General features: G+C 38.5%; 1 protein-coding gene and 1 pseudogene across 3 annotated transcripts in view; one reads left to right on the top strand and one right to left on the bottom strand.

The window, feature by feature from the left end:
• TICRR (TOPBP1 interacting checkpoint and replication regulator) overlaps window positions 1–12,248 on the bottom strand; it is a 45,368-nt gene that overhangs the window by 6,661 nt on the left and 26,459 nt on the right. For all 3 annotated transcript variants that reach the window (XM_072799771.1, XM_072799769.1, XM_072799773.1), the window contains exons 16-17: window positions 2,051–2,141; window positions 872–933 (exon numbers count right to left, since the gene is read on the bottom strand). In XM_072799771.1, coding sequence (XP_072655872.1) covers window positions 872–933; window positions 2,051–2,141 — 153 coding nt within the window. The remainder of the gene's footprint in view (window positions 1–871; window positions 934–2,050; window positions 2,142–12,248) is intronic.
• On the top strand, window positions 9,220–10,095 carry LOC140610291 (serine/arginine-rich splicing factor 10 pseudogene; annotated as a pseudogene).

Genomic DNA, 12,248 nt, shown 5'->3' with positions numbered 1-12,248 from the left:
AGAAGTTTCAAACTGCCACCCTTTAACCATTGTGTTGGGTTTAAAAAAAAAAAAAAAAAAAAAAGGTGTGTATAGTGTGACTTCTGTAAAAAATTTTTTTAATTTAGAAATTGCAGTTTTCATGTTTATGTTATATACATTTGTATAGAAACAACACCTCTAAGTATTACTAAAACTAAAATCTTAACAGTATTTCTGAATTGTGGGATTATCAAGCAATTGTTAAAAACTTGGCTTCTAATTTTTCTTCAATAAACAAATTACTTGAATCATTAAAAAAGAAGTGGTTTTCTTGTTTTGGGGGAAACTTCTGTATCACCTGTTTTTGAACATTTTATTTCTAAGTAATCTCTACACCAAACACGAAACTTAAACTCACAACCCTAAGATCTAGAGCTCTATCTTCTACTGATGGACCCAACCAGGTGCATGCCCCTACATGTTCTTTTAAAATAAACAATAGCCCTTTTTTGTATTACACAGTGGTTAGACTGTACCCTGACGTCCATTTCTACTGTGTAAAAAAATTTCTCCAGAAATCCCTTGGGTAAATTCTGTGTAAGAGACCATTTACTAATAAATATTTACTGATTTATACTGTGGGCCCAGAGCTATCACAATGTCTGTAAAATATCCTAGGATATGCTAATTGATAGCACAAGTACAGAAGGGCTTTCATAGAAACTAGTTAAAATGCAACACAAAACAGAGACATCTCGGTGTCTCAGTTGGTTAGGCATCTGATTCTTGATCTCAGCTGAGGTCTTGATCTCAGGGTCGTGAGTTCAAGCCCCGAGTTGGGCTCCACATTGGGTGAGGAGCCTACTTTAAAAAAAAAAAAAGGCAACAAAAAGCAACTGTAGGTAAATACCGTCTGCTCCTTTTTCTGGGGACTCTTCAACAATGTCAATATCAGGACCAGGATCAGAGGACCTTAAGGAACAAAAGGCATAAAGATTATTCAGCATCACTCATTATTAACATACTTAATGCACATTAAAGAGAGAGCCTCTCGCCTCACAAAGCAATAAAGACCACAGAGTTTGATAACACCAGTGTTGGCACGCACTCTCATATGCTTTACTGTCCAAAGTAAAATAGAACATTTTTTCGGGAAGCAGTTTTACAATGTAAAAATTAATTAGAAATATGTATGCCATCTAAACCACCAATTTTACTTCTTGCAATTTGTGCTGTAGATATCTTATACAAGTGTATAAAGTCTGTACACAAATAATGTCTAGAAGAAGCCTTGACAAGCCCTTCCCTATTGTTTCTGTTAAGTGCAGCTAAAAAGCCCTGGACATAAAAAGCCCCAACAAAAGCACTAATGATAACAACATTCTTATATATAAAATGACTTACAGACTAAAAGGTGGCAGGAAGAAGCAAACTGGCTGAGGTCCTCAGAACCCCAGGTGAGACAGGGCAATAAGCTCCCAGAGATCCCTTTTTGCTTCATAAATCCCAGACTGGGTGCTGGGGGAACAGACAACCCAGATATATGAACAGGAACAAAAACTGCCCTAAGGAAAGCCAGTTCTCTCTAGCGAAAGAACCAGGAAAGGAGCAGCCTCACATGACAAACTTTCAGATGCTAACTGTCACGGAAAACTGTGGCCCCACCACACCCAGAGGCCAAGCTGAGATCCTAGACTTCCAGGCTTGCTCAGCAGCAATGAGGACTCCCTCCGTCCAATTATGAATGCTTTTTAAAAATGTGGAATATCCATTTGATGGAATGCTTCTCAGCGCGCGCATGCGCACCACACACACACACACACACACACACACACACACACAGGATGAACTGTGGACATATGCAACACCACGGATAAATTTCAATTATGGCAAATGAAGTAAGTGAAACAAAAAGTACATTCTGTATGGTTCTCCAGCCCTCATGGAATTTATAGAATGTTAAATGCTTTTTGGTTATAAGACAGTTAAGACCTACATCATGAGAGGGCTGAGATGATGGACAGTGGCCCACAGGATCTTTAGCAAGGCCGTGTGGATGCACAAAGCAGCTAGACAAGGATGTTCTCACCTGCCCTTGATTTGTCTGTGAAGAAGCCTTCTGGACACTTGCTTATGTACTGGAGTTTCAGCCACACTCCTAGTCAACAGTCTATGATAACCTAAAATGTAAATGGCATAAATTTCATTTAACCTTATCAAGAAGCACCAACAAGGCAAAGGGGGCAGTTTGAACTTATGTATGGCTTACTACTCATGCTAGAGTGGTTTTTGCTTGTTTTCACTTAATGGTTTTTAGACTAAAGTCTCACCATAGGACTCAATTTAACATGATACAACAGCTCATCAGCATAAGAGATTAAATAGTAAGCCAATGTAAAATATCGTAAAATTATTCTCGGGGGCCTGAGTGACTCAGTGGGTTAAGCGGCTGCTTTCAGCTTGGGTCATGATCCCAGGGGATCAAGCCCTACATGCTGAGCAAAGAGGCTGCTTCTCCCTCTCCTCCCTGCTTGTGCTCTCTCGCTCTCTCTCTCCCAAATAAATAAATAAAATCCTAAAATTATTCTCTAATAAGCAATTCTGAAAAAAATGAAATACACTTATTAAAGCTAATACATTCACTCATCAGTTCTTTCATTTATGATTAAATGAAATAAAGTATGTGAAAATGCTGATATGCCATGCAGATATTAAGGTATTTAATAATAAGATCCAGCTAGCTGGCATAAATTTCCCCAGTAGAGTATGTAACCAAGCTGCTCATAGGAGGACTAGTTTAAAAGGAGTTACAAGTGCCTAGGAAAAGAAGTGATTTCGGCAGGAATGTGGCATAAGGACCTCTGAAATAACTCTTCTCCATAAAAGGAATGAGAACACTGGGCAAAAATAGGCAAAATCAGCTTTTTTAGAACTCTGGAAACTAACCAGTTTATTACAATCCATGGAGTATTTATCCAACAAAAACAGTGAATCCCAGTAAGAGTGAGCTTCACAGAACTTTATCTTGCCCAGGTCCCTCCTCTCCCCAGTCCTGCAGCCTTGAGAACCAACAGTCTGCAATCACTGTGCAAACCAACAGCCCAGGGGCCTGTGAACGGGGCTAAGGTTCCTCCAAAACACCATTCCCAGATCTCATTATCTGATCCGTCTGGCAGTTTCCTGCAAAACCCCACACGCAGGGGTGGTCTCTATTTGACCCGACACAGAACTCACCCAGTGCAAACAACCTCTTTCCAGGGAACACTTACTGAAGCCAGTCGGCAGCAACTGTAAACATCACTGCTGCCAGAGAGACTGCTAACAGCTGGGGCAAACAACAGGCTAACCAAAAGTTTAAAGGGGAACACTGGGAAAGGAGACATCTGTAGGGGCCTCTGCAAACCTCCACCATATTCCTGGGAACCTAAGCCCAGAATAAACCACTAAGGCTGAAGCTGTCACCCATGACTACTCTCGAGGCCTCCCACATTTAGCCAGGCAGTTTTCGTTCTCTCTGAAGGAATGAGCCAGCTCACCTAGGGCCCTCAGCAGGAGCTGAGAAACTAACTGGTTCCAGACATTAAAGGAAATCTGTCGCATCGTTAGTGGGATCACTTAAGCTAAGTGAGCAGATGTCAGTGGCCACACGAGACAGAATAGACTTTAAGGTAGTTCAGCAAAGTTACTAAGCCAACAAAAGCACTAACGATAACAACAAACCCTGGTTGGGAAGGGACAGGTCTGGCTGTCAGAACTGCCTTTGTGAGGTGCAGTGCTCAGTACAAAATAAGACATGCAAAGAAACAGAGGTTAGCCCAGGCGCAGGAAAAGAGAAGCAGTCCCTGAGGAATTCCAAACATCGGATCTGTTAGACCAAGACTTTAAAAGAGCTATTTGAAATACAAAGACCACATCCAAAGAACCAGAGGGAAGTATGAGACTGAAGACTTGCCCCATAGAGAAGGTCAATAAAGACAGAAATCCTAAAAAAGAACCAAACAGAAATTCTAAAGCTGAAAAATGAAAAACTTATGAAATAGGAGGTGGGAGAAGAATCAACAAATGTGAAGATGGGTTAATTCAGATTAACCAATCCGAGGGACAGAAAGCAAAAGGATGAAGAGAAACCGTCTCGGACATCTGTGAGACACCATCAAGCATAACGTCCACGTACTGGGAGTCTGAGGAGGAGAGAGAAGCACAAAGAACATCTGAAGAAATACTGGCTGAAAAAATCCCAAGTCTGATGAAAGACATTACATATCCAAGAACCTCAATGACCCAAGAAGGATAAAGTCAAAGAGATCCACACCTGCACAAATCATAAACTGTCAGAAGTCAAAGATAGGACCTTGAAAGGAGCCAAAGAGCAGGGAATTCATCAAGTATAAGGGATCCTCTAGAAGGGTAAAGCTGATTTCTCAACAGAAAGAAAGGACAAAAGATAATGTGATGGTATATTCAAAGCGCTGAAAAGGACTCAACTGAGAAATCTATATCCATCAAATTATTGTTCAAAATGAAGGAAAATTAGTACATTCCCAGATTAAAAACAAACTCCCCTCCCCCAAAAAACAAAACAGAATTTTTAAGTAGCAGATCTGCCCCACTAGAGGGAGTCCTTCAGGCCAAAAGGAAAGGGCACTCAAGAGTGAGACCAATCCATGGGAAGAATTAGAGTACCAGTGAAGGAACTACATAAATAAATATAATGTATAGCACAAAAGCATTTTTTGTTTGTAACTCTTTTCTCCTAGGAGTTAAAAGATAAAGTGATAATTATAAATTGGTATTGATGGGGGTGCCTGAGTGGCTTGATTGGTTAGTGTCGGACTCTTGATCTCAGCTTGGGTTTTGATCTCAAGAGTCCTGAATTTGAACCCGTGTTGGGCTCCAAACTGGGTTATGGAGCCTACTTAAAAAAAAAAAAAAAAAAAAAAAAGACCTAAATAAAAATAAAAAATATATTGGTGCTGATAAGCATACAATGTACAAAGATGTGATGTGTATGACAATATAGTACAAAGGAGGAGGTAGGAAACAACTGAATTTACAAGAGCAAAGTTCTTCAACACTACTGAAATTAAATTGGTATTCATCTGAATGAGGCTGTTACAAGATATTAATCATAATCCCTGGCGGGGCGGGGCGGGGGGGTAATGTCATACAACACTGGTGTAAGAAGCTCTTAGGATTGGTCTCCCCACTGAAACAATTAGTAAACTAGGGGGAGAAATGATCAGAATCAAATATTTTGGAGCTATGGAACCCAACTGGATACTTATAACAATGAGGAAAATGCTTTATATGAAAGGAAGATGCTGATTTTTGGTAAGGGAATGCCATGCATAAACAGCTATGATCTCTTTTCCTCAGCTTCGCTCCACCTCTATGGGAGAGGTCCACATTCTGGGAGCAGCTGGCTCGAGGTAGAGCAGACAGACAGTAAACACCCTGTCTTCCAAACTTGGGGTTGTGTGTTTTGGTCAATCTGATGGATCCCTGAAGGGCTGATGCAGGTGCTTGCCCTGGTTTTGAACTTCTCAGGATGCAGTAGTTTTCCCTCAATGCACTCCTGGGAAGATTTTTTTTTTTTTTTTAAAGATTTTGAGGGAGAGAGAGAGTGAGCATGCTTGAGAGTAAGTGGGGGATGGGTAGAGGGAGAGAAAAACTCTCAAGTGGACTTCACATGGAACATACAGCCCAACATGGGGCTCTATCTCACAACCCTGAAATCAAGAGTCAGACACAACCAACTGAGCCATCCACGTGCCCCATCCCGGGAAGATTTTTTTTTTAAGATTTTATTTATTTATTCATGAAAGACAGACAGAGAGAGAGAGAGAGAGAGAGAGAGAGAGAGAGAGAGAGGCAGAGGGAGAAGCAGGCTCCATGCTGGGAGCCTGATGTGGGATCCCAGGTCTCCAGGATCACACCCTGGGCTGAAGGCAGGCACTAAATCACTGAGCCATCCGGGTCCCCACCCCTGGGAAGATTTAAGAGACAAGTATACCCTCTTGCTTTTCCCTTTTTGGAGTCAAGACATTTAAGGAAATCTTTGTCAGGTCACTGATTAACCACAGAGATAACAGAACAAACTTCAGTGACCACACACACATGGAATACAAACTTTACAAAAAGCTTAGAAAACAGAGAGAGAAAAAAAAAAAAAAAAAAAAAAAACAGAGCTAAGGCTCTCAATACACAACGATTAGCAAGTGGGAGAATCTGGTTTCCAGAGTTACCACATTATAATACTCAGAATGTCAAATTTTCAACAAAGAATACAAAGAACAGAGAAGTAGAGCCCATTCACAGGAAAAAAACGAATTTGATGTAAACCATCCTCAAGAGATCCTAGACATTAGAATCACTGGTCAAGGACATCAAATCAAGTTTTCTAAATATGCTTAATGAGCTCAAGAAAATCATGAATTACTAAAGGATATCAGGAAAACAATATATGAACAAAATGAGAATATCAATAAAGTGATAAAAATTAAAAGAAACCAAATTTTCAATATTCCAAAGAATAAAAGAGGAAGAAAACTTGTAAGTTCATTCAAGAAGGCCAGCATTACCTTGATACCAAAACCAAAGATACTATAGAATAACTACAGACCAGTATCTCTGATTACCAGAGGTAAAAATCTTCAACAAAATATTAGCAAACTGAATACAACAATACATTAAAAAATCATTCACCACAATCAAGGAGGATTTATTCCAAAGATGCAAGAGTGATTCAATATTTGCAAATTAATGTGATACTTCACACAAACGAGAAAGAATACAAACCATATGATCATCCCAGAAAAGAAAAAGCATGTGACAAACTACAATATCCATTCATGATAAAAACTCTCAGCAAAGTTTAGGTTTAGAGGGAACATACCTCAATGTAATAAGGCCATAGATGAGAAGCCCCCACAGCTAACATCATACTCAATGGTGAAAAACAGAGCTTTTCTTCAAGACCAGGAACAAGACAAGAGTGTTTACTCTCAACTAATTTCTTAATTTAAAATTTTTTAAAGATTTTATTTATTTACTCATGAGACACACAGAGAGAGGCAGAGACATAGGTAGAGGGAGAAACAGGCTCCCTGGGGGAAGCCCAATGCGGGACTCCTCTGAGCCGAAGGCAGATGCTTAGCCACTGAGCTACCCAGGTGCCCCCTCTCAACTACTTTTCAACACAGTGCTAGATGTCCAAGCTGCAGCAATCAAACAAGAAATAAAAAGGCATCCAAACTGGTAAGGAAGAAGTCAAACTGTCACTATTTGCAGATTACACAATACTATAGATAGAAAACCCTAAAGATCCCACTAAAAAGCTAATAGAAGTGATAAATGCAGTAAAGTTGCAGAGTATGAAATTAATATACAGAAACCAGTTCTACTTCTACACACTAGTAATAAAGTAGAAGAAAGAAAAAGTAAGAAAACAATCCCATTTAAAATTGTGCCCAAAAGAATAAAATACCTAGGAATAAATTCAACTAAGGAGGTGAAGAATTGTATTCTGAGTACTATAAAATATTGATGAAAAAAATAGAAGATGACACATGGATTGGTAGATTTTAAATTGTTAAAATGTCCATACCACCCAAAGTAATCTACAGATTCAATATAATCCCTATCAAAATAACAAGAGCATTTTTCACAGAACTAGAATAATACTAAAATTTATATGAAACCACAAAAAACCCCAATTAGCCAAAGCAATCTTGAGAAAGAATAAATCTAGAGGTATCACAATCCCAGATTTCAAGATATACTACAAAGCTACAGTAATCAAAACAGTATGGTATTGGCAAAAAAACAGACTCATAGATCAAGGAACAGAATACAAAGCCCAGAAATCACACTTATATGGTCAATTCATCTACAACAAAGGAGGCAAAAATATGCATTGGGAAAAAGACAATCTCCTCAATAAATGGTGTTGGGAAAACTGGACAGCTCCATGAAAAAAAAAAAAAAATCAAACTGGACCACTTTCTCATGGCAAACAAAAAAAATAAAATGGATTAGACCTAAATGTGAGACCTGAAACCATAAAAAACCTAGAAAAGAACACAGGCAGTAACTTCTCTGACATCATCCTTAGCAACTTCTTTCTATATATGTCTCCTTGGGCAAGAGAAACAAAAGCAAAAATAAACCATTGGGATTACATCAAAATATAAAAAAGCTTATGCACAGCAAAGGAAACAAAATCACAAGGCAACCTACTGAGTGGGAGAAGATATTTGCAAATGACATATCCAATAAAAGGTTACTATCAAAATATATAAAGACTCAGGACAAGTCAGAACTGAAATATAATCCAATTAAAAATGGGCAGAAGAGAGACACCTGGGTGGCTCAACGGTTGAGCATTTGCCTTTGGCTCAAGGCGTGATCCCAGGGTCTGGGGATAGAGTCCTGCATCAGGCTCCCCACAGGAAGCCTGCTTCTCCCTCTGCCTATGTCTCTGCCTCTCTCTCTCTGTCTCTCATGAATAAATAAAATCTTAAAAAAAAAAATGAGCAAAGACATGAACAAATATTTCTCTAAAGATATAACAGATGGCAAACAGACACATAAAAAGATGCTCAACATCACTCATCATCAGGGAAATTCAAATCAAAACTACGAGATACCACCTCACACCTGTCAGAACGGCTGAAATCAAAAACACAAGAAACAAGTGTTGACGAGGATATGGGGAAAAAAGAGATATCCCCATGCACCATTGGTGGAATACAAGCTGATGCAACCACTGGGGGAAAACAGTATGAAGGTTCCTTAAAAAAAAGTAAAAATAAAAAAAAATAAAAATAAAAATAAGTAAAAATAGAATTACCATATGATCCAATAATTCCACTACTGGTATTTACCCAGAGAAAATGAAACCACTAATTCAAAAAGACATAAGCACCCCTATATTTACTGCAGCTTTATAACAGCCAAGATATGGAAGTAACCCAAGTGTCCATTGATAGATGGATGGATAAAGAAGATGTGGTATATGTACAATGGAATATTACTCAGTCATTAAAAAGAATGAGATCTTGATATCTACGACAACATGAATCGTCCTACAGGGTATTTTGCTAAGTGAATTAAGTCAGAGAAAGACAAATACCATATGGTTTCACTTACACGTGGAATCTAAAACACAAAACAGGTAGTGGAACCCTCTGGCTGAGGATCCATGTCGCCAGATCCGTGAATGGTTTAGTTCCCCCTGCTGAGACTCATGTCACCGTCATGTCCTGCTACCTGCGCCCCAACAACATGTCTCTGTTCATAAGGAACGTGGTTGACGATACCAGGTCGGAAGATTTATGATGAGAATTTGGTCATTATGGTCCTATAGTTGATGTGTATGTTCCACTTGATTTCTACACACGCCATCCAAGAGGATTTGCTTATGTTCAATTTGAGGATGTCCATGATGCTGAAGATGCTTTACATAATTTGGACAAAAAATGGATTTGTGGACACCAAATTGAAATACAGTTTGCATAGGGGGATTGGAAGACTCCAAATCAAATGAAAGTCAAGGAAGGGAGGAATGAGTACAGTTCTTCACGCTATGATGATTATGACAGATATAGACATTCTAGAAGCTCAAGTTATGAAAGAAGATCAAGAAGCCAGTCCTTTGATTACAACCATAGAAGATCTTATAGACCTAGAAACAGTAGATTGGCTGGAAGACCACAGCATAGCAGAAGCCATTCCGACAATATAGACCAAACCACAGCTGGAATACTCAGTACAGTTCTGTTTACTACAAGACAGATCTGAGAAAGCATAAAAAGAACCAAAGGGCAGTTCAAGTGACCAAAGGGTGGATGGAAGATGCAGTATGAATACTGTACGAATATTCTGACTCTGGTCTGAAAAGATAAAAAAGAATGTTATCAAAACTACATGGAATAAATGAAGTCCCTTCAAGTTTGAAAGTAAGCATTTTAGGACAAATAAAAGGAAATTCAACTTAAAATAAAATAAAATTTAATTTAAAACCCCGGACTCTTACATACATGGAACTGGTGGTTGCCAGAGGGGAGGTGAGTGAGGGATGAATCAAAAAGATAAAGGGAATTAATTTTCAGTTATAAAATAAATGGGTCAAACAGATGAATAGTAATGCACTCCACCTAGCAAGAACAGAACACACACTATTCTCAAATACACACAGAACATTCTCCATTACAGGACAAATGGGAAAGCATAAAATAAGTCTTAATAAAATTAATAATGAAATACAAGGTTTGTTCTCCAACCACAATGGAATGAAATTAGAAATTATCAACAGAAAGAAATTTGGGAAACTCACAAATACATGGAGGTCAACGTACTCCTAAATGACCGATGAGTCAAAGAAGAAATCACATGGGAAATTAGAAAATATTTTGAGATAATGAAAACACAACCCCGACTTACAAGATACAGTTAAAACAGTGCTTAGAAGGGAATATATACCTGTAATGCTTGTATTAAAAAAGAAAAATATCTCAAATCATTAACCTCAACTTAACCTTAAAAGCTCAAAAAGATCAAACTAATACCAAAGCAAGCAGAAGGAAGGAAATGATAAAGATTGCATAGGAAATAAATGAAAGCAAGAATTAAAAACAGAAAAATCAATGAAACCAAAAGTTGGTTCTTTGAACAGATCATTAAATTGACAAACCTTTAACTAGACTGACCAAGAGGGAAAACCCAAACTACTATGAAGGAAGGACCATAGATATCAACCTCACAGAAATACAAAGGATTATTAAGGGAATACTATGAACAACTTGTATTAACAGCAAATTAGATCACCAAGAAGAAACTAATTCTTAGAAAGACACAAACACTGAAAAGAGACTCAAGAAGAAACAGAAAATCTAAATAAACCTATAACAAGTAAAGGATGGAATTAGTTATCAAAAAACTTCCCACAAAGAAATACTCAGGACTAGATGGCTTACTGCTGAATTCTACCTAACATTTAAAAAAGAATTAACACCTTAAAATATGTGGTCAACTGACTTTTGACCAAGATGCCACAATAACTCAATGAGGAAAGAAGCCTTTTCAACAAATGGGACTGAAACAACAGGATAGCCACATACAAGAGAATGACATTAGGCTCCCATCTCACACAAAATAATGCACAAAAGTTAACTCAAAATGGATCAAAGACTGAAATGTAACAGCTTACACTCTAAAATTGGATTAAGTACTGTTTTTTTTAAGCTATGACACCAAAAGCATAAGCAATGACAAAAATTCATAAATTGCTTTAAAATAGACTTCATCAGGGATCCTTGGGTGGCTCAGCGGTTTGGCGCCTGCCTTTGGCCCAGGGCGCGATCCTGGAGACCCAGGATCGAATCCCACGTCGGGCTCCCGGTGCATGGAGCCTGCTTCTCCCTCTGCCTGTGTCTCTGCCTCTCTCTCTCTCTCTCTCTCTCTCTATCATAAATAAATAAAAATTAAAAAAAAAAAATAGACTTCATCGGGGATCCCTGGGTGGCGCAGTGGTTTGGCGCCTGCCTTAGGCCCGGGGCGCGATCCTGGAGACCCGGGATTGAGTCCCACGTCGGGCTCCTGGTGCATGGAGCCTGCTTCTCCCTCTGCCTGTGTCTCTGCCTCTCTACATATATATCTACCATGAATAAATAAATAAAATCTTTAAAAAAAAAATAGACTTCATCAAAATTAAAAACTTTGTGTATTGAAGGGCACTATCAAAGTGAAAAGACAACCCACAGACCGGATCAAATATCTGCAAATCATGTATCTGATGAGGGACTAATATCTACAATATATAAAGAATTCTTGCAATTCAACAACTGCAAGATAATTTTTAACTGATATTTCAATTACAAAATGAGCAAAATTTGAATAGACATTCTTTAAAAGAGACACACAAATGTAGGCACAGGAAAAGATGTTCAACATTAGTCATCAAGGAAATACAACTGATAACCACAATGACATACTACTGCATACACACACAGGAAGACAGTTAGAATCAAAAAGAGGGACAACAACAACAACAAAAAATTTTTTTTTAATTTTAAAAAAGAGGGACAACATGGTGCCTGGCTGGCTTAGTCAGTTAAGTGTCCAACTCTTGATCTCAGCTTAGGTCTTGATCTCAGGGTTGTGAGTTCAAGCTCCATATGGGCTCCACACTGGGCATGGAGCATACTTTAAGATTTTATTTATTTACTTTATTTTTAAAGATTTGAAAGAGATACAGAGAGCATGGGAAGGGGCAAAGGGAGAGGGTG

Source organism: Canis lupus, chromosome 2 (assembly GCF_048164855.1).
Source record: "Canis lupus baileyi chromosome 2, mCanLup2.hap1, whole genome shotgun sequence".
NCBI classification, from domain to species: domain Eukaryota; kingdom Metazoa; phylum Chordata; class Mammalia; order Carnivora; family Canidae; genus Canis; species Canis lupus.
The sequence above is the reverse complement of the archived record's forward strand: the minus strand, read 5'-3'. Positions and strand labels throughout refer to the sequence as shown.